The sequence below is a fragment of the Cervus elaphus genome, chromosome 14 (assembly GCF_910594005.1).
Source record: "Cervus elaphus chromosome 14, mCerEla1.1, whole genome shotgun sequence".
In the NCBI taxonomy this organism is placed as follows: Eukaryota; Metazoa; Chordata; class Mammalia; order Artiodactyla; family Cervidae; genus Cervus; species Cervus elaphus.
In genome coordinates this window covers 29705183-29727731 of record NC_057828.1, presented here as the reverse complement: position 1 = coordinate 29727731, position 22549 = coordinate 29705183, and the positions used below count along the sequence as shown (strand labels likewise).

Here is a 22549-nt window from a genome sequence, read left to right as displayed (position 1 = left end):
AAGGCAATTTGGTTGTGGCAGACGTGATGATAATGAGGCTCCTCCTGGATCGCAAGAAGACAGGTGGCTGGGCCACTTCAATTTCTCTAATTAAATCACAAATATAGCAATTCCTGTGCATCCGTTAAGCCCAGAGGAAAGAGCCTACATCAGCACATATTAGCGTCCACGTGGCTAGGAAGACAGACCACATCCTCCTCAACACACGTGTGTGCTTGCACGTGTACAAGCAAACATACACACACACAGCTGGGTATCAAGGCTGCCTAAACGGAGAATGTGTGAAAAGACGTGAGATTCCAAGGATGAAAGAGAGGGGTTCAGGACACACGCTAGCTCTTTCTCCAGCAAGCCAGATCCTCTGAAAGACATTTCTCCTTACTTTACAGTGATATTAAATGTCCCACTGATAAAAGGAAAGGGGAAGGGTTACCATGAGAAACCAAGAGTAAAAACAAACCATTCCTCCTCTTCCCACTGGCTGGAAGCAGGGGCTGGTGGTGAACCAAAGGGTCCAACAGTATTTAGAGCGTAAATCTAAAGAACCAGTGGACCTCATGCATGTTCATTTATAAATACTCCACACCAATCAGCAACTGTTTGTAACACACATTTGTCCAGGACTACAATTAGCAACCAGTGAAGCAGTTTGTCAAGCCACCTGAGCCTGAGACGCTGCTGCAGAGACACCACGGGGGCCGAGAGAGCTTAAAGATGAGTTAAATGAGGCATCCAAATTTTAAGTTCCTGCCAGGGAGTAACATCATAAAATCCAGGGGGAATGTGCCTAATGCTCTTCCATTAGGGCTTTAAAAAATATCAAACAGGAGTCCTTTACAAAGCTAAGGGCTTTACTCTGTCTATAAGATGTCTGGCCTTTGGGGCCCAGACTCCTTAATTAATTCATTAACTGATTAGATGTATGGCTTTATTTTTTTAAACTTTTATTGGAGTATAGTTGACTTACAATGCTATGTTAGCTTCAGGTGTACAATAAAGGGAATCGGTTATATACATACATATATCCAGTCTTTTTAAGATTCTTTTCCCACATTACTACAAATATTGAGTCCCCTGTGCTATACAGTAGGTCCTTAATAATTATCATTTATATATGAACATGAAAGTTGCTCAGTCATGTCCGACTCTTTGTGACCCCATGGACTATATAGTCCATGGAATTCTCCGGGCCAGAATACTGGAATGGGTAGCCTTTCCTTTCTCCAGGGGATCTTCCCAAACCAGGAATCGAACTGGGGTCTCCTGCATTGCAGGTGGATTCTTTACCAACTGAGCCATCAGGGAAGCCTATTTTATACATAGCAGTGTGTATATGTCAATCCCAGTCTCCCAGTTTATCCCCCCTCTTCCCCACCCCTGGTAAGCATAAATTTGTTTTCTATATCTGTGAACAAATGTGGCTTTCATAGTAGGAATAAAGAGTTGAGGTTCAGCTTCTCTGCTATGCAACCTCGCCCTTCGACAGTCATTCATTCGTTCAGCAACAAACAGTTATTGAGCATTCTGTCCTTGTGCAGGTCCTGTCCTGGCACTGACCTTGTGCAGAAGCTTCCCGTTGGACATACACTGGTCCTAATTTTCTTTGTTCTGCCGAAACTAAGGAAACTGCCAAGGTAAGATGGAAATGGGCATCGCGAACCTGTCTCATGGTTTCACCGACTCTCTTGCACCCTGATGTTGAATTCACATGATGGATTTGAGGGGCAGGACACAAGAAACTCTGGGTATTCCAAGTGAGCCACTTCCTAATTTGAGCCCAAGCCACCAGGAGGAAGCAAAACAGGCTCTTGACTCCCTGACATTCCAAACAGAAGCACCCTCTAAGCCTAGAGCGGCTCCACGCACCTGGTCGATGTTGACGGGCCAGGTGTGTGATGTTGGTGCCAAACAAAAAAACATCCAGAATGAAAGGAGGCCCAGGGTGCAACCCTTTCAGGCCTGGAGGAGCCAAGTTACCCCTGGGGGGTGGTGAGGCTGGAAGATGGAAACAAAATGAATTTTAAATAATGACAAGTTTCACAAGACAGGGTAAGTTTTAAAGCAGATCTTAAGGATTCTTCCAATTTGCCACAAAACTCTGCTTCACACTGTTGACTTGGAAAGGGTAGGGTCTGTTTCACAGAATCAAAAGATTATAAAAACAGGTATTTAAAGAATCATATCTATCTCTTTTTCTACAACATAGAGTAAGTGGTAAGAACACAAGCAGACCTGGGTTCCAATTCTGACTTCACTGCTCCTTGGTTAAGAGTCTAAATTGGGCAAATGATACCTGCCTCAAAGAGTTATGAGAATTATGGGTTTTATATATATGTGTGTATGTGTCTCTATACGGGGCTTCCCTGGCTCAGTGGTAAAGAATCTGCCTGCAATGTAGGAGACACAGGAATAATCCTTGGAGAAGGAAATGGCAACCTACTCTGGTATTCTTGCCTGGAGAATCCCATGGACAGACGAGCCTGGTGGGCCACAGTCCATGGGGTCTCAAGAGTTGGACATGACTTAGCGACTAAATCACCATTGGATATATATGTATATATATATATATATAGTTTCTTCGGTTCAGTTCAGTTCAGTTGCTCAGTCATGTCAGAATCTGCAACCCTATGGACTGCAGCACACCAGGCCTCCCTCTCCATCACCAACTCCCGGAGTTTACTCAAACTCATGTCCATTGAGTCGGTGATGCCATCCAACTATCTCATCTTCTGTCGTCCCCTTCTCCTCTCACCTTCAATCTTTCCCAGCATCAGGGTCTTTTCAAATGAGTGAGTTCTTCGCATCAGGTGGCCAAAGTATTGGAGTTTCAGCTTCAGCTTCAGCATCAGTCTGTCCAATGAACATTCAGGACTGATTTCCTTTAGGATGGACTGGTTGGCTCTCCTTGCAGTCCAAGGGACTCTCAAGAGTCTTCTCCAACACCACAGTTCAAAAGCATCAATTCCTCAGTGCTCAGCTTTATAGTCTAGCTCTCACATCCATACATGACTACTGGAGAAACCATAGCTTTGACTAGACGGAACTTTGTTGGCAAAGTAATGTCTCTGCTTTTTAATATACTAAATTTGGTCATAACTTTTCTTCCAAAGAGCAAGCATCTTTTAATCATGGCTGCAGTCACCATCTGCAGTGATTTTGGAGCCCAAAAGAGTAAAGTCTGTCACTTTTTCCACTGTTTCCCCGTTTATTTGCCTAGAAGTGATGGGATCAGATGCCATGATCTTAGTTTTCTGAATGCTGACTTTTAAGCCAACTTTTTCACTCTCTCACTTTCATTAAGAGGCTCTTTAGTTCTTTCCTTTCTGCCATAAGGGTGGTGTCATCTGCATATCTGAAGTTATTGATATTTCTCCCTGCAATCTTGTGCTTGTGATCTGGAATCTTGTGATTCCAGCTTTTGCTTCATCCAGTCCAGCACTTCTCATGATATACTCTACATATAAGTTAAATAAGCAGGGTGACAATATCCAGCCTTGACATGTTCCTTTCCCGATTTGGAACCAGTCTGCCGTTCCAAGTCCAGTTCTAACTATTGCTTCTTGACCTGCACACAGATTTGTCAGTAGGCAGGTAAGGTGGCCTGGTATTCCCATCTCTTGAAGAATTTTTGACAGTTTGTTGTGATGCACATAGCCAAAGGCTTTGGCATAGTCAATAAAGCAGAAATAGATGTTTTTCTGGAACTCTCTTGCTTCTTCGATGATCCAGCGGATGTTGGCAATTTGATCTCTGGTTCCTCTACCTTTTCTAAATCCAGTTTGAACATCAGGAAGTTCATGGTTCACATATTACTGAAGCCTGGCTTGGAGAATTTTGAGCGTTACTTTGCTAGCATGTGAGATGAGTGCAATTGTGTGGTAGTTTGAAGATTCTTTGCATTGCCTTTCTTTGGGATTGGAATGAAAACTGACCTTTTCCAGTCCTGTGGCCACTGCTGAGTTTTCCAAATTTGCTGGCATATTGAGTGCGGTGCTTTCACAGCATCATCTTTTAGGATTTGAAATAGCTCAACTGGAATTCTATCACCTCCACTAGCTTTGTTCGTAGTGATGCTTCCTAAGGCCCATTTGACTTCACATTCCAGGAGGTCTGGCTCTAGGTGAGTGATAACACCATCGTGATTATCTGGGTCGTGAAGATCTTTTTTGTATAGTTCTTCTGTGTCCTCTTGCCACCTCTTCCTAATATCTTCTGCTTCTCTTAGGTCCATACCATTTCTGTTCTTTATTACGCCCATCTTTCCATGAAATGTTCCCTTGGTATCTCTCATTTTCTTGAAGAGATCTCTAGTCTTTCCCATTCTATTGTTTTCCTCTATTTCTTTGCATTGATCGCTGAGGAAGGCTTTCTTATCTCTCCTTGCTATTCTTTGGAACTCTGCATTCAAGTGGGTATATCTTTCGTTTTCTCCTTTGCTTTTTGCTTCTCTTCTTTTCACAGTTATTTTTAAGGCCTCCTCAGACAGCCATTTTGCTTTTTTGCATTTCTTTTTCTTGGGGATGGTCTTGATTCCTGTCTCCTGTACAATGTCACAAACCTCCGTCCATAGTTCATCAGGCACTCTGTCTATCAGATCTAGTCCCTTAAATCTACTTCTCACTTCCCCTGTATAGTCATAAGGGATTTGATTTAGGTCATACCTGAATGGTCTAGTGGGTTTCCTTACTTTCTTCAATTTAAGTCTGAATTTGGCAATAAGGAGTTCATGATCTGAGCCACGGTCAGCTGTGTTTTTACTGACTGTATAGAGCTCTCCATCTTTGGCTGCAAGTAATATAACCAATCTGATTTCAGTATAAGCCATCTGGTGATGTCCATGTGTAGAGTCTTCTCTTGTGTCGTTGGAATGTAATAAAACCCACCCAAAATTTAACAATAATAACTGTTAACTAATAATCCAATAATAACCCTGTACCAAAGTCTATTCCCTGGGTCTTTTAGTACCTCCCGAAGAACACAACTCTCTTCAGGGGGCCTGCAGCTAAGGAGAACAGACCTCTTTGTCCCTGTCACTAAAGAATTATGTCACTAAATGATGTCACTAAAGCCTTCCAGATTAATATTCACACGGATATATGCTATATATATACATATGTATAGTCACACTAGTAAATCCTGGCATTCACTCTACAACTTTTAACTGAAACTATCAACAGAACTCTTCAAACAAAAACTTGCCTTAGCCCTGGAAACCAGGGCCTGGAGGGAAGTTCAACACAATGCAGGGTCACTGAGCTCAGACTGAGAGACAGACCGGCATGAACTATGAGCGCCATCCTTTGAGTTCTGGTCCAGAAGAGTCTGGAAAAGGCTCTGTACAGGCCTGGCTTGTGCCCGGCTCTGGGACGTGGGCTGCACTGAGCCAGGGAGCGGATAGCCAGCACCCACCCAACTCTGCAAACATGAGGTCCTTTTCCCTGCTCACATCGAGCCTTCTTTCTACATCCACTCCAGGCACGTGGAAGCAGTGGTCATGGCCTGACGAGCCAGACAGAGCAGCAGGACTCAGGGAGCAGCAGGCGCAGGGGGTTTCTCACATTCTGAACCGGGGCCAGACAACTGGACTGCATCAGGTTCCCAGGGGGAGGTGAACTGACCCCAAGCCCAGAGAGCCCCCCCGGAGATGAATGTTCCTGGGGTGATGGATACAGTGAAATGAGCTGCGCATGTCAACCCCCTGCAAGTTTCCCTCTGAGAAACCTGGCAAAGTACAGAGTGGGGATGACCACAGTGATGCTCCCACATCCGCCAACATGATGGACAGCCTGGAGCCTCTCTCCCTGTTCAAGACCCACTCACACGGGGCTGTGAGGACTCCACAGCCACAGCACAGAGAGCTTTCCCACCCGGGCACTGGGACTGCTATACTTGACTTTTCAGGATAAGTCGAGACCTCTGTGGCCTCAGGGACTACCGCCCTGAACCATGCATGGAGGTGCAGCCAGGGCCAAGTCTGTGCTTCACTCACCCTACTCATCAAAACCTTACCCTCCTTCACAGGCCCTGGGTGGCCTGGGGTGACACCACCCTTCCAGTCCCCGGCACCCACTACTTACCGCATGAACAGGGTTGCACTGGTCGATGGGGCTCTTAAAATCCGTTCTTAACTCATCAAAGGCAATTATCTGAAATGGAAAACACAGAGTCAAGATGTTAGTGCAAAGATGAGTCAGTTCACCATGTGGAAAGCTTCCTATAGATGTGGTCCGAAACAACTCAGGAGGCAGGAGAGGGGTGCCAAGGACACAACCCTGGCCAGGAGTCACTGTCAAAGCTGGTGATGGACACTTGGGGTTGACTGTACTCTCCTGTCTACATTGTATATGCCTGAAAATCCCCTACATGGGGAATGAGAGGGACGTTGTTTAAGGGTACATATTTAAAATAGCAGATAAATAAGTCCTGGAGACCGAATACACTGTACAGTGGCAATAGACAACAAAATTGTATTATAAACATTATACTTGCTAAGAGACTAGATCTTAATTGTTTCCAGTACTAGGAAAAATGGTAACTGTGATGGGCTAGAGCTGTTAGTCAAGGCTAAAGTGGCCACCGTATGGTAACACAAATGTACCAAATCTACACACTGTACACCTTAGAGGTACTCAGTGTTGTATGTCAAATATCTCAATTTTTAAAATCCCCAAAATAAAGCGTTTTTTAAGTTTCCTGTGCTTCACAAAAATGTAGAGAAAACTCTGTTACGGCGAGAGCAGGCTGGGCTTTGGATAAAGGTACATACACACAAAATTAAAACTTCAAACCAGCACTTTCCATTTTCTCCTGAAGGAAAAAGTTGTTTATTTTTTACTTTTGGTTATTCTGGCAGAGATGCCGATTAGAAGTTAAATGGATAGAAGTCAGGCAAAAGAGAGAAGAGAAAATTAAGAAAGCAGAGTTGACAGTACTAGAAACAATTGAATCTTTAGCCATCCAAAGGCTGGACGATCAGCTCCTGGACAATCAAGGCATCAAGGTCATTCTGGACAGACTCAGGTCCCCAGAGAGCAACGGTTTCCCCATCTGTCTAGAGGGGAGAATATTAGAAGTGACCTTCTCCAGTCACAGAATGAGGCATGACCCAGCCACAGAAAGAACTAGCTAGAAGGGACACTTCCTAACCCCGACCACCTTGTCCCCAGGTGTGTCCAGGGAGACTCACTAACAGAACAAAGGTGTGTACAGCCAGCAAGGTGTCCTCTCCTAGGATGTGAAGGTCTCAGGACCTTTCCTGGGCTGCACACAAATGGACAAACCAGCTCCCCCAGGAAGGCACATCCCAGGCGTCCCCGAACACTCGGGAGAATTGCTGAAACAATGAAGCTGGTGCCCCTGTCCAAAATAGTCCCTGTTCCAGCAGCAGGGGGCTGAGAGTAAGTACCAAGTGAGGAAAAATGACTTGTTTCCCTTAAAAAAGCAGGTATGATTTTAGCGCAGTCATATGTCATTCTGGTTTTAATACTCCTACAGAATTAGGAGGGAATTTTAGTGTAAGTAATATTAGAGAGACACATTTCTGTATCATCCCTTGCCAGATAGTTCATTATCCAGCTGATACCTGAAGCTTTAGTAACAAGAAACTCACCACTTCCTGAAGACTCTCCTTCTTTCCCTGGCTACCTCTAATTAATCATTATGTTCCTTAACTAAACTCACATATAACTCCCTAAGGTTTCCACCCACATGCTAAGTCAGTGTGAGCAAACCACAGCCCGCAGGTCAAATCTAGCTGGCCACTCATTTCTGTACAACCTGTGAGCTAAGAATAGTTTTTATATCTTTAGAATAACAGAAAAAAATTTAAAAATAATATTTTGTGATGCATTACAATTAGATCATTTCAAATTTCAGTGTCCATCGATAATGTTTCATTGGAACGGATTCTTTTATACATGGTCTATTTTCTTACACTATAATGGCTGAGTTGAATAGCTGCAACAGAAACCATATGGGCAGCAAAGCTCAAAATAGTTACTATCTTGCTCTTTAATGAAAAAAAATTTGCTAACCTCTGTTCTATTCTTTTATTTCTCCTCTGAGCTGCATGTTGTCCAATATGGTAGCCACATTCAGCTGTTTTAATTTTAATTAGTTAAAATTAAATTTAAAATTCAGTTCCCACATTCTAATTGCTTAAAATCACATCTTTCTAGTAGCTGTTAAACAGCATAGATATAAAACATTTCCACCATCACAGAAGGTTCTATTGTAAAGCATCGCTTTAGAGACAGAGGATCATTGAATCCCTCTTCCACAAGGAATCCCTATCAGTATTGCCAGCTATGGTGAACCCAGCAAATCTTTCTTCTTCAGGCTAAATCTCTCCAACCATTATATATATTTGTGTATATATATATATGTATATCTTTTTAAAGTCGTTCAGTCGTGTCTGATTCTTTGTGACCCCATGGGCTATACAGTCCATGGAATTTTCCAGGCCAGAATACTGGAGTGGGTGGCCATTAACTGGAACTAAATTACCTCACACTTCTGATTGCCCTTCACTCACATCACAGCTGTAAACACCTTTACTAAAACATGACTGTCAGAACTAAACACCACACTCAAGGCGAGGTCAGTTGGCTCAGAGACTAAAAGCATCACTCACCTCCTCTGTTCTGTAAACTGTACCTCTGTTAATGTGACCTGATAGCAGTAACCTTTTTGTAGACACATCACATTCCTGGTTTCATACTGAACTTGCATTGCATTATAGCCCAGGTCTTTTTTATGTGTTTCATTTAAACTAAACCCACTTCATTACGCATGCCCATTACTGGATTATTGATGCCTAAAAGCACGAACTGACATTTATCCCTTTTAGTTCCTCCCTATTGGTCCAATGTGTTGAGATATGTCTCCAAACTACAAATTTCAATGAACATAATGTGCTCAACATATACATCTGTATCCCCTGATATAAATGCAAACTGAACAGAACCGAGGGCAGAGCCTGAAGATCTCCCTCCTAGATCCCAGGAGGCTGACATAAGCAAGTATTCCACTCATTATGTACCTAATTATAAAGACAATTCATCAGGTTTAATCTAGTCAACTAAGAGTCTCTGGGTGGCGTTAGAACCCCATTATTGTTGGTACAGCACATATAAGCTCCCCAAAGAGGCTGGCAGCCCATTCAGAAAAGGGATCAAGCCCCACATGACCGCTGTAAATGAAGACACACCTGCCTCCAGCCTTCTCCCTATCTAAGTGAAGGGATGTGGGTCCGGGCTGAAGGGAACAAAGGCAGCTGATGCTTGAAGCAGCTAGAGAGGAGCCCCAGGGGGTTTCAAGCTGCTGAGTAAGTCTGAGAGCAGGCAACCACAGCCCATCTGAGGACCCGACTTGAAGGAAGGTATGAAAAAAGCAAGGCCAGAGTGAAGCTTATGCCTTCAAGCTCCATGAGATAACAATTATTTCCTGGGTGCTTTGTGATAATGGTGATGGTAATGGACAGAAAGGCTTTCAGTATCCCCTCCCTCAGCTAACTACTAACTAAACAATCCATCCATTCACTTGACATTCAGTGAGCACCTTTTACCCACAGGCACCGGGCTAGTCCCTGCAGGTACAAAAATCAACAAGATATAGTTCCTGTCCTCAACAAGTCCCTGGTCTAGAAAAGAAGGCAAGCATGTAAACAGATCATCATGCTATAAGGTGATAAGTACTATTAACAAGACAACTATAATAATATCTACCATTTAGTGTGCCTGTTTACATGTTGGCTCTAGGCTTCACACTATACGTGCTTTTTATCATTTAAGTCTTCAGCCACCCCATGAGATAAGTACTGGTCTTGTCCCTATTTCAGAAATTAAAAAACTGAGACCAAAAGTGATTAAATTACTTGTCCAAGATCATTGCTTTGGGGCCAGGATTTAAACCAAAGCCTCTCTGACACTAAAACCTACACAGTTACCATTAAGTCATCCTACCTTCCAGTACACACAGAGAGAAGGAAACAGAGTCCAAGGACAGGTGGGATGAGCACCTATCTCCATGGAACAAAAACAAAGCTTCCCAGAGCCATGAGGTTTGGGTTACCCTCTTCTTAGCACTAGTTCCTAGCACTCCCAGCCTCCTGGCCGGTATCTGAGAAGAGAAGGCTCAGTACAGCGTAGTGGAGCCCTTTGGTGCCACAGATTTCTATCTGGAGCCAAGCCAAAAGCCTCAGGGATGGACGATGAGAAAAGCATGATGACGATGCCATGATCAAAGGATAACAGTTTAATTCAGCTGTATCCAAAGACCAGCTTATATGAGCCTCTGCTCCTCGCTGCAACCCAGCTATATCATTACCTTGCTCCTTTTTGTTGCTGAGTAGTGTTCCATTAGAGAGATGACCAAAGTTTGTTTACTTATTCACCTGTTAAAGAACATGTGGTGGACTTCCCTGGTGGTAGAGTGGCTAAAACTCCAAGCTCTCATACAGGGGGCCTGGGTTCGATCCCTGGTCAAGGAACTAGACCCCATGTGCCGCAACTAAGAATTGGAATGCCACAACTAAAGAGCCCGCATGCCTCAACAAAGACTGAAGATCCCACGTGCTGCAACTAAGACCCACCACAGCCAAATAAATAACTTCTTTAAAAAAAGAGAGAGAGAACATGTGGGTTTTTCCAGTTTTTTATAGTTATGAATAAAGCTGTTATAAACATTTGCATAACAGTTTTCATCTAAATGTGTTTTCGAATTTCTTGAGTAAATAGGACGTGTATTGCTGGTTCATGTGGCAACTAACTGTATGTTTATATTAAGAAATGGAGAAACTATTTTCCAAAGTGGCTGTACCATTTTGTATTCCCACTAGCAACATACAGGAGTTCCAATCACTCCACATCCTCACCAAAACTTAGTATTGTCAGTTTGGGTTTCTTTTATTTTAGCCATGACAATAGAAATATAGAGATATCTCATATCTCCAATAATTAATGATGTTGAGCAATTGTTCATGGGCTTAATGGTCATATGTATATCTTCTTTGGTGACATGTGTGTTCAAATCACTTGCCCAACTTTTTAAAAATTGATCTCTTTGTTTTCTTATTGATGATTTTTGAGAGTTTTCAGTATATTCTGGATACAAATCCTTTGTCAGTTATGCAAATTGAAATTTTCAAAAATTTTTAATTGAAGTGCAGTTGATTTACAATGTTGTGTTAGTTTCTGGTGTAAAGTGATTCAGTTATACATATATAGATATATGCTTTTTTCATATTTCTTTCCATTATGGTTTATTACAAGATATTGAAAATAGTTCCCTGTGCTTTACAGGTAGGACAGTATTGTTTATCTATTTTATATGTAGCAGTTTGCATCTGCTGATCCCAAATTGCTAATTTATCCCTCTCCCCACCTTCCCCTTTGGTAACCATAAATTTGTTACCTGTCTATGAGTCTGTCTCTGTTTTGTAAATAAGTTCATTTGTATCATATGCAAATATTTTCTTCTATTCTGTATCATGTCTTTTCATTCTTAACAGGATATGTCTCTGAGCAAAAGTTTTTCATTTTAATATTTATCAGTTTATCCAATTTATCAGTTTTTCTTGTATTGATTGTGTTTTTGGTGCTGGATCTGAGAACTCCTAAGACCACAAAGATTTTCTCTTAAGTTTTTTCCTAAAACCTAGAGTTTTCACGAGGGAAAGTTTTAACTAAATATTCAGTTTCTTTAATAGATTTAGGACTATCAGGTTATTCCTTATCACATGAGCTTGGATAGTGTGTGACTTAAAAACTAGCCAGTTTCATCAATGTTGTCAAACTTATAGGTTGAATTAATATTCAGAGCCACTTCACTGCTTATTTCACTTTCTTGTATAGGGAATCTTCCTTCCTTGTTCTCCTGCTAAGCTTTTGAGATGGAAGTTTGAGTGAACACAGAAAAGACTAGATAAGGCAGCAGCAGGACAGTGGAGACAAAGCAAGAGAAGCAGCTCTTCCACCAGCTGCATGACAAACATTCTAGCCAACCAGGCTGTCTATGACCTTGCCTGGGACTGTGCTGTGTGGGAGATGCTGCTCAAGAGGGAGAGAAGGTCAGATGCCAGCACCTGGTTGTGTGCAGAGTGGAGGCTCCAGGAGGTGCAGAGCCAGGGGCCCAATGAGTCCACAGAGATGTCCAAAAAGGGAGGGAGGTCCAAGCAGAGAAACACTCCAGATGTGAAGCTGTCTCTGCGAACCTTGAGCCCTGTCCTTGCCACCACTAGGCTTAAGGCTAACTCATTCCCAAAGGTCCTGACCCAAACCCTCCAGCTCTTCCCAGCACCCTCGGGGCCCAGGATAATGAGTCAACAATTCACAGACTTTTGGAAGAATTAATATTGTTAAAATAGCCATACTACCCAAAGCAATCTACTGATTTAATGTGATCCTTATAAAAGCACCCATGACATTTTTCAGAGAACTACAACAAATAATCCTAAAATTTGTGGAAGCACTAAAGACCTAGAATTGTCAAAGCAATCTTGAGGAAAAAGAACAAAGCTAGAAGCGTAACCTACTCAGGCTTCAGATAATATACAAAGCTACACTCATCAAAACAGCATGGTACTGGCACAAAAGCAGATACATGGCTCCATGGAACAGAATAGAGAGCTCAGAAATGAATCCTCATACCCATGGCCAATTAAAGAAGACCTGCCACCATAAAATTCCTAGAAGAGAACATACGCAAAACAGTCTCTGAAATAAACCACAGCAATGCTTTCTTAGAACAATGTTTTCTTAGAGCAAAGCTTTCTTAGTCTCCTAAGGCAAAATAAATTTTTTTAACAAGAGAAAGAGACCTAATCAGATCAAACTTACAAGCTTTAGCACAGCCAAGGAAACCATCAACAAAATGAAAAGACAACCCACTGACTGACAGAAAATATTTGCAAATGATGCAACCAGCAAGGGATTAATTTCCAAAATACATAAAGAGCTGATACAGCTCAATATAAAAATAAAATAAAATAAAATAATGGGCAGAAGACCTAAATAGACATTTCTCCAAAGAAGATATACAGATGGTGAACAGACACATGAAAAGATGCCCAACATCACTAATTACTAGAGAAATGCAAATCAAAATCATAACTCATACCAGTCAGAATGGCCATCATTAAAAATTCTTTAACTGCTGGAGAGGATGTGAAGAAAAGGGAACCCTCCTACACTATGGGTGGGAATGTAAATTGGTGCAGCCAATATGGAAAACAGTATGGAATTTCCTTTAAAAAGGAAAAATAAAACTACCATATGATCCTACAATCCCACTACTGGACATATATCTGGGAAAGACATATATCTTGAAAAGATACATGAGCTCCAATGTTCATAGCAGCACTATTTATAGTAGACAAGACAGTAAAGCAAACTTAATGTCCATCAACAGATGAATGGATAAAGAAAATGTTGTGTGTGTGTGTAAGAACTGATGACTTCGAGTTGTGGTGCTAGAGAAGACTCTTGAGAGTCCCTTGAGCAGCACGGAGATCAAACCAGTTAATCCAAAAGGAAACCAACTCTGAATATTCACTGGAAGAACTGGTGCTGAAGCTGAAGCGCCAATACTTTGGCCACCTGATGCAAAGAGCCAGCTCATTGGAAAAGACACTGATGCTGGGAAAGATTGAGGGCAGAAGAGAAGAGGGTGACAGAGGATGAGATGGTTGGATAGCATCACCAACTCAATGGACGTGAGTTTGAGCAAAATCCAGGAGATGGTGAAGGACAGGGAAGCCTGGCATGCTGCAGTTCATGGGGTAGCAAAGAGTTAGACACAACTGAGCTACTGAACAACAAAACTGAAACAGACTTTCAGACAAAGAAAACAAATTTATGGTTACTAAAGGGGAAGGGGGAGGATAAATTAGGAGCGTGGGATTAATATATACACACTACCATATGTAAAATAGATAAACAATAAGATCCTACTGTATAGCACAGAGAATTAAATTCAATATCTTATAATAATCTATAATGGAAAGTAATCTGAAAAATCAAATATATATAAAATCACTTGGCTGCATACCAGAAACTAACACAATATTGTAAATCAACTATGCTTCAAAAAATTCAAAAATTCACTCTGTGAGGAGCCTCACTATGGACTAGAGCCCCTCCTGTGGCCAGGCATGGGTTGGCCCTAACTCTAGACAGCCTCCATTCCATCAGTCCACATGCCCAGGTGGGGTGAAGCCTGGCCCCACCTCAAGGGGCTTTGTCATTGTTCAGTCACTAGGTCATGGCTGACTCTTCAGTGACCCCATGGACTGTAGCCCTCCAGGCTCCTCTGTCCATGGAAGTTTTCAGGCAAGAATACTGGAGTGGGTTGCCATTTCCTTCTCCAGGGGCTCTTCCTGACCCAGGGATTGAACTCACAACTCCTGAATGGGCAGGGGGATTCTTCACCGCTGAGCCATCTGAGAAGCCACCTCAAGGGGCAGGAAATTACTAAAGTCCTCTACTAAGCATTTCAAGAAGCCTTCTTTCTTTAGGCCCACAGCATTTATAACTAGGAGATTAAAAGTTACCTTGCTTGTCTGAAAGAGTTATTTTGCTAAAAATAACTATACTCTACTATGGCAAAAATCTTCCTGGAAGAGTAAGAATGAGAGAAAATTCCACCCCCACTCACTAACAAGTCCCCAGGGCTGCCCCGTCAGAGAGTTCAACATTTGGAGAAGCCTCTTTTCTCTGGAACATTCTCTTGTCTGTGTTCCTTCCATGGTATCCTCTGGCTTCTGAAAGATCTTCGCGGGTTGAAGCCTCACAGTCTCACATTTGTATCCCATTATGTCCCGGCACCATTTCATCTGCACAAGGACTCTGTGCACTGGATGGGGATTCCCCCTAGTGTAGAGTTTGGGAAACCAAGCCCCAGGCGGAGCGTCTGAATGAATCACTGGCCACAGCACAGTGGGCGAGCAACAGCCCACACCAGGACCCGGTTTCTGAATTCTGATCAGCCGATGCTCCATGTAGCACCACATAGTTGTCTACAGACTCCAAGTAGTTGTCTCTCTGTGACTTGAAATCCTAAAAAGAAAGTACTGAGTTACTGAAGATGCCCCCAGAGACTCTTCACTAAGCACCCACGATGTCCCTGACACTGGTCTTTGGCTCTGCGATATAACAGTGAACCAGAAGACAAGGTCTCTGTCGTCACCGACAAGGGCAGAAGACCGAATCAACAAACAAACAAACAAAATCTGAAAATGCTAGGCTGTGTGAAGAAAGAACAAGGTGATATGGAGACACAGAACTGGGGGGCTGGTCAAGGAAGGCCTCTCGGAGGAGGTGCCATCTCAGCTGAGAGACTGAGAGATCGGGAGCCAGACACGGGAAGTTCCAGGAGAAGGAAGTTATCATGCTGCAGAGGCCCTAGCAGGGAACAAGGTCTTCAAGGGTGAGGTGCAGAAAGGCCACGGCAGGTAAAGCCCGGTGACTGAGAGAGACAGTGGGAGGGGATGGGGCCAAGAGCAGGACTGACCAAGAATCCTGCCTATTCGGGACTCAAATAACCACTCCTCAAAGCAGCCCTGAGAGTGAGACCCCGTTCAGCCCAACTGCTCCATCGGTGATGTGGCCCCTCCCTGACTCTCAGGACTGAGTGCCTTTGCTGCTTGTGGTTCACAATCCAACAAAGGGATGTGACCGAGAGGGACGATACGAGACCGGTCAGTGTGCGTGAAAGCAGTGTCACGTGTGCACACAGCGGAGCAGGTGGCAAGCTGATGGCCTTCTGGTCCTTCCTGCAAGGCCGTTAAATCGCTCAAAGGTAAAGTCAGTGCTCAGAGGCAGTATGAAGAAAGACCAGGAATCCTGGCTAGTCAGACCCAGGAAGCCAGAGGGTGATTTTGGGTTAACCCGACCCAGAGAGTGACTGGACACGAGAAAAGCTGTCCAAAGTTTTCTAACGGGAGGGCACATGACCTGAGTCCCCCCAGAAGTTCTGTCTACTGACCCATCTATCAACAGGGACAGTTCTTTCACCCAGGAATGTGTTCAGACTCCTGTCTGCAGTAGGGCCACCTGGGCAGACCTTCTTTTTTGATTTCTCCATGTTGTAGGCTGAACCTCAGAATGTGGCCTTATTTTGTTTTTTGTTTTTTATTTTTAATTTTGGCTGGGCTGCGTCCTTGCTGTGGCCTGCGGGCTTCTGTAGCTGCAGCACATGCGCTCAGTAGTTGTAGCATTCGGGTTTAGTTGCCCCGTGGCACGGGGGATCCAACCAGGGATCAAACCCACGTCCCCTGCATTGGAAGACATTTTCTTAACCACTGGATCATCAGGGAAGTCCCCTTGGCCTTATTTGAAAATAGAGTCGCTGCAGAAATAATCAGTTTAAATGAGGTCATACTAGATGAGGGGCCCTAAAGCCAGTGACAGCATCCTTATAAGACACAGAAAAGGCCACACAGAAATGGGGGGTGGGGGTGATGCAGCCACAAACCAAGGAGCACCAGGGATGATTAGGAGCCGTCAGAAGCTGGAAGTCACAGGAAAGGATCTCGCCTAGAGCTGTCAGAGGGAGCAGGGACATGCCCTGACTTCAGACTTTCAGCCTCCTGAACTGTGAAAGAACAAATTCCTACTGAGTCACCGAGTTTGTAGCAATTAGTTCAGGCAACCCTGGGAAACCAATACACTCCACTTGCAAAATACCTGAAATTGTTGCTGCTGTGACCTAAGATGTTTACCAGGAGAGAAGGGCATTCGGCGCTATCAGTGAAAGTTGGTTAGTGTGAAAGAAGCCAACAGAAGCATTTACAACCCAAAATAAATACCTTCCCTGGGGAAGCAGGCATTTACACTTACCACATGCCTTGTAAGTTCCCTAAAGTCATGCTCAGAATATACTTCTAATTTAGAAAGAAGTCAGTTTTTTGTTTTTTTTTTAACTTCTTCTCCATGTCTTGTCCCAACAGGAGTAATTCCTTCAAACCACTGCCCAAGCCTTGGGGACATCTTTGAGAGTCAGGAGCTTGACGGGATGGGAGAGAGAAGGGGGATGGGAACAGCTTTACTGGTTGTAACATAGATGGCTTCGGTTTAGTTCTGCTTTTATGTCTGACATGGAGCAGCGGAAGCATCCTAGAGGTTCCATTCTCTGATTCTAAACGGCTATGGGCAAGTTTGCTAAGCCACACCTGAGCCCCCAGGAAGAAAGCAGCATCAGCTCCACACTCATGGGTACCACTTCTGCCGGCCCCACATCCCCCTCCTCACCATCGCTAAGTGGGCCACCATTGACTCCTTGCCTCCTGCGTTCCCTTTAGAGGCAAGAAGCCCGCACCTGGAGGAGGGCTCGGTGGGGTCTGGACCCTGCAAAGACTAGCTGTGTGACCTTGGGCTTATCTCACTTCACTTCTCCAAGCTGTGGTTTTCTTATTCAGAAAATGGAAATAACAACCATCCCTACCTCTACATGGAGCCATGAGTGTGAAATGAGGTGCCACAGATCACAGCATCAGAGCAGGAGAGATAAAGATGGGGCTGGATGAGGAGCCAACTGCTGTTACAGAGAAGGCGCCACATGGTGGAATGGTTAAGCCTATGCCTGTGAGTCAGAAAGTCTCAGTTCCGATCCAAACTCCGCCTCATCTATTCATGAGACTGCAGGCAAACTGTTTAACCTTTCTAACCACAGTATCCTCAAATATAAAGACGGGACAGTAATGGTTCCTACTTCCTACTGTGGCTGTGAGGATCAAAGGAAATAATGTCCATAAAGCACTGGGCACAATGCCTAGTGGCAATGGTAAAAATTGTTATTTTTATTACTGTAGTTATTACCAGCATGCAGATGTTAGGACTCCACTTCCCTGGCCTTGAGCACAGTCATTAACATCACACAGTCTGGATCCAGAAGAACCCAGGCACTGTAGGGGAGGAGGATGTAGGTAGCTGTGGAACCACTCTGAGGCTACACATGGATGAGAAAGTGGCAGGGCCCATCCTGTCCCTGGTGGGAGACTGAGCACGGGGATACTAGGAAAGAGGCTGGGATCGGCACATCAGCTGGGAAGGCAGACATCAGCTGCCCCCAGACCAACCCCTGGACCCAAACGACGAGTACAACTTGCGGAACACAAGGACACAGCCTATTTGCCATTGCCTGTGCCAGAATTTGCAGACACAGTTGGTTCTGACATTGCTTCCCCGGTGCCCATCTAGTTAACAAAAAACAAAGGTGCCCCAGAGCCAGGTATGTCTGGCATGGGAGCCAAGAGAACAGGAGACCAAGCAGGCACAGCTTCAGCCAGGGGACATCCCAGAGGGGAGGAGGTCAGGAGAAGACCCCATGTTCTGCTAACGTGGAGTGGGCGAGGCAACCCCTCTGAAGAACACACGCAGTGAGGGAAGGGTGGGAATGGAACAGGGAAGAACAAATCCCACTCCATTCTGAATGTTTCTCTTACTTTAACCTTTCTATTCCACTGCTTTCGCTACAAGAATGCTGCATGTAGCCTGGGATGTACAGGACAGCCCATTCTCAAGGCTCCGACCTTTAGAGGCATAACACTTCCATTCACACAGAGATAAAAAGTTGCAGAACAGAGAACAACATTTGTCTTGTTGGAGGTTTACCGGAAAGTCATGATCTTTAAACACCTACAGGGACAGTTTCAAGAACAAAATATTCTGACACAAAGAAGTCTGCAATAACCAACATACCCCCTCCTCCTCTAGTATAAAAGAAAGCCTGGATTCTAACCCAAGTCATCTTACCCAAGTAAGATGATTCTTTGGGGGACTTCCCTGGTGGTCTATTGGTTAAGACTTCAGCTTTCAATGCAGGGGCTGTGGGTTCAATCCCTGGTCGGGGAGCTAAGATCCCCTATGCCTTGTAGCCAAAAAAACACAAAACATCAAATGGAAACAATATTGTAATAAATTCAATAAAGACTTTTAAAATGGTCCACGTCAAAAACAAATCTAAGGAAAAAAAGATGATCCTTTGGGACACTAGTCCAGCATCTTCTCAGTCTGCTGGCTTTTCAAATAAAGTCACTATCCCTTTTCCCAACAACTTGCCTTTCAATTTACTGGCCTGTCATGCAGCAAGCAGTACAAGCTCTTCGGTAACAGGAGGAGGGCAGCAGCGGGCAGCATTCTGAGGTCTTCCTGGTCTCACTCAAGCAGGCCACAGGCCCCTTGTTCCACTCAGCCCCTAACCCAGCCAGCACCCACAGTACCATAACCTGCTATGTGATGCAAGTTGGGAACCACAGAGTCTAAGTAACTGTTGGAAGCCCCAGGTTCCCCTTTTCTCCTGTCACACTTGCACTTGCTCTGGCATCATTGGCTCTCAAACTTGAGATTTTCAGGAGCAATTTTAAAGGGTTTGGTGACCTTCCAGACTTTAAATTTTAAAGGGTTTGAGGTCTTGGCCATCAGACTCCCACACACCTCTCAGAATTGCTCCTCCTTCTGGTTCCAATGTCCTCTGTTTCTTGAGCAAGCAAGTGCCCCCTCCAGCCCCCAGGCCTGCAGTGCCCCATAGCCAGTGGGTCCAAGTTCTGGGGGAGCACACATCCAAGGGTAAGTGTGAACACACATCAGGGAGGCTCTCACACCCCGGAGAATCTTGCAGGAAGATCCATCCTTATCACAGTTGTTGTTTAGTAGCTAAATCATATCCAACTCATTGCGACCCCATGGACTGTAGCCCACCAGGCTCCTCTGTCCATGGGATTCTCCAGGCAAGAATACTGGAGAGGGTTGCCACTTCCTTCTCCAGGGGATCTTCCCAACCCAAGGATGGAACCTGCATCTCCTGCATTGGCAGGCAGAGTCTTCACCACCCAACCCGCAGGGAAGTCCATCACTATTCATTCTTATAAATACTTACTAGGATTTACCATTTGCCAGGCACCATGGTAGGAGTTGGAGATACCATAAAAAGGAAGGCAGACAAGGCACAGGGCTCTCCCAGTGACCAAGGTCACTTGATCAGGGTCTCCTTGACCAAACCTTAGTCAGGCTCTTCTGAATCCTCCTCTCAGCTAGGTGTCAGTCCTGGGCTCTGTGTCCATCCTTATCAAGTCTAGTTTTAGCAAGAATCCTGCTAAATTGGTTGAGAGAATCCCTACTCTAGATATCTGATCACCCTGGCCTGTCTTCAGTAAGAATGCTAGTAAGTCAGTTTAGTAAACCTCTCCACCCACCCTTGATGTCTCATCTTAGTGATTTTTCATCATCAACCCCTTTACCCTGTTTATTGGCTACAAATCCCCACTGTCAGGGATTTCCCTGATGGTCCAGGGGTTAAGAATTTCCCTTGCCTGATTCATGCTGACGTTTGGCAGAAACCAACACAATACTGTAAAGCAATTATCCTTCAGTTAAAAATAAATGAATTTAATTAGTTTAAAAAAAAAAAAAAAGAATTCACCTTGCAAGGCAAGGGATGTGGGTTCCATCCCTGGTCAGGGAACTAAGATCTCACCTGCCATGGGGCAACTAAGCCTGCATCACAACTACCAAGCCTGTGAGCCACAACTAGAGAGAAACTCACCCACCAATAAAATATTCCATGTGCCACAACTGAAACCCAACACAGCGAAAACTAAAATAAGTATTTTTAAAAATCCCCATCGTCCTTGTATTCATAATCAAGCCCACTCTTCTCCCCTATTGCAATAACCCTGAATAAAGCTCCCTTACCACTTTCACAAGTGCCAGAATAATTTTTTCTCTAGTACTAAATTTATTCATTCTCATATTAACTTCAAAAAAGCAACAGCCTCTGGGCACAACAGCCTATTAAGCAAAACACTGACTTTTCCAAATGTGACTGTGAACTCTTTAATCAAATTAAAGGTGGGATATATATAAAGGGGTGCAAGACCCCAAGCTCTAGGCCAGAACTTAAATTTTTCTAAGTTGGTGGTGGTGGGTTGCTTCTTTTGGCTTGAGATCCTCAGGAGCAGAGGGTGAATTAACCATACTCCTTGGTTCATAACACACTGTCATCATGGATCTGAGCAAGGCCCTCTCTTACTTTACAAAATTATCTATCCGCTTCCTTTTCTCCCATTAGCCTTTCCTTTCATTAGAGGTGATTATTGGTTTAATGGGTATCTTTATCTTTGTTATATTCTTACAAAATGTGCATATGTGTGTGTACATATGTGTGTGTGTGTGTGTGTGTATGTGTGTGTGTGTGCATGTGTGCTGGGTCTTCACTGATGCACAGGATTTTCTCTAGCTGTGGTGAGCCGGGTCTACTCTTCGTTGTGATATAAGGGCTTCTCATTGCAGTGGCTTCTCTTGTTGTGGTGCATGGGCTCTAGGCACTCAGGCTTCAGTAGTTAGACACAAAGATAGACTCTTACGTTATTTTCCATTTTTTTAATGAGATTTTAGTTCTCTGGTTAGTCCTTTCCTGTCCTCCAACACCAGTGACTTTACTTGTTGTTAAGTCACATCTGACTTTTTGCGACGCTTTTTCCACACCGGCTAAGTTTCTGCGATTTCCAGGCTCCAGAGCTTGGGTCAGTAGTTGTGGTGCATGGGCTTATTGCTTCATAGCATATGGGATCTTCCTGGACCAGAAATTGACCGAACCTACATCTCCTACAGTGACAGGCAGACTCTCATCCACTGTGCCAACAGGGAAGCCCCCTATGTGTACACATTTTTTTATTTTATTTTATTTTTTTTTAATTTTTTTATTAGTTGGAGGCTAATTACTTCACAACATTTCAGTGGGTTTTGTCATACATTGATATGAATCAGCCATAGATTTACACGTATTCCCCATCCCGATCCCCTCTCCCACCTCCCTCTCCACCCGATTCCTCTGGGTCTTCCCAGTGCACCAGCCCCGAGCACTTGTCTCATGCATCCCACCTGGGCTGGTGATCTGTTTCACCATAGATAGTATACATGCTGTTCTCTCGAAACATCCCACCCTCACCTTCTCCCACAGAGTTCAAAAGTATGTTCTGTATTTCTGTGTCTCTTTTTCTGTTTTGCATATGGGGTTATCGTTACCATCTTTCTAAATTCTATATATATGTGTTAGTATGCTGTAATGTTCTTTATCTTTCTGGCTTACTTCACTCTGTATAATGGGCTCCAGTTTCATCCATCTCATTAGGACTGATACAAATGAATTCTTTTTGACGGCTGAGTAATATTCCATGGTGTATATGTACCACAGCTTCCTTATCCATTCATCTGCTGATGGGCATCTAGGTTGCTTCCATGTCCTGGCTATTATAAACAGTGCTGCAATGAACATTGGGGTGCACGTGTCTCTTTCAGATCTGGTTTCCTCAGTGTGTATGCCCAGAAGTGGGATTGCTGGGTCATATGGCAGTTCTATTTCCAGTTTTTTAAGGAATCTCCACACTGTTCTCCATAGTGGCTGTACTAGTTTGCATTCCCACCAACAGTGTAAGAGGGTTCCCTTTTCTCCACACCCTCTCCAGCATTTATTGCTTGTAGACTTTTGGATAGCAGCCATCCTGACTGGCGTGTAATGGTACCTCATTGTGTGTACACATTTTTAATTTACCTAA

The 22549-nt window shown here is 43.9% G+C and overlaps 1 protein-coding gene across 2 annotated transcripts in view; it reads right to left on the bottom strand.

Annotated features, from left to right (window-relative positions):
• The window catches only part of CNIH3 (cornichon family AMPA receptor auxiliary protein 3), a 123414-nt gene that overhangs the window by 59173 nt on the left and 41692 nt on the right, over nucleotides 1-22549 (bottom strand). For both annotated transcript variants that reach the window (XM_043924645.1, XM_043924646.1), the window contains one exon: nucleotides 6078-6146. In XM_043924645.1, coding sequence (XP_043780580.1) covers nucleotides 6078-6146 — 69 coding nt within the window. The remainder of the gene's footprint in view (nucleotides 1-6077; nucleotides 6147-22549) is intronic.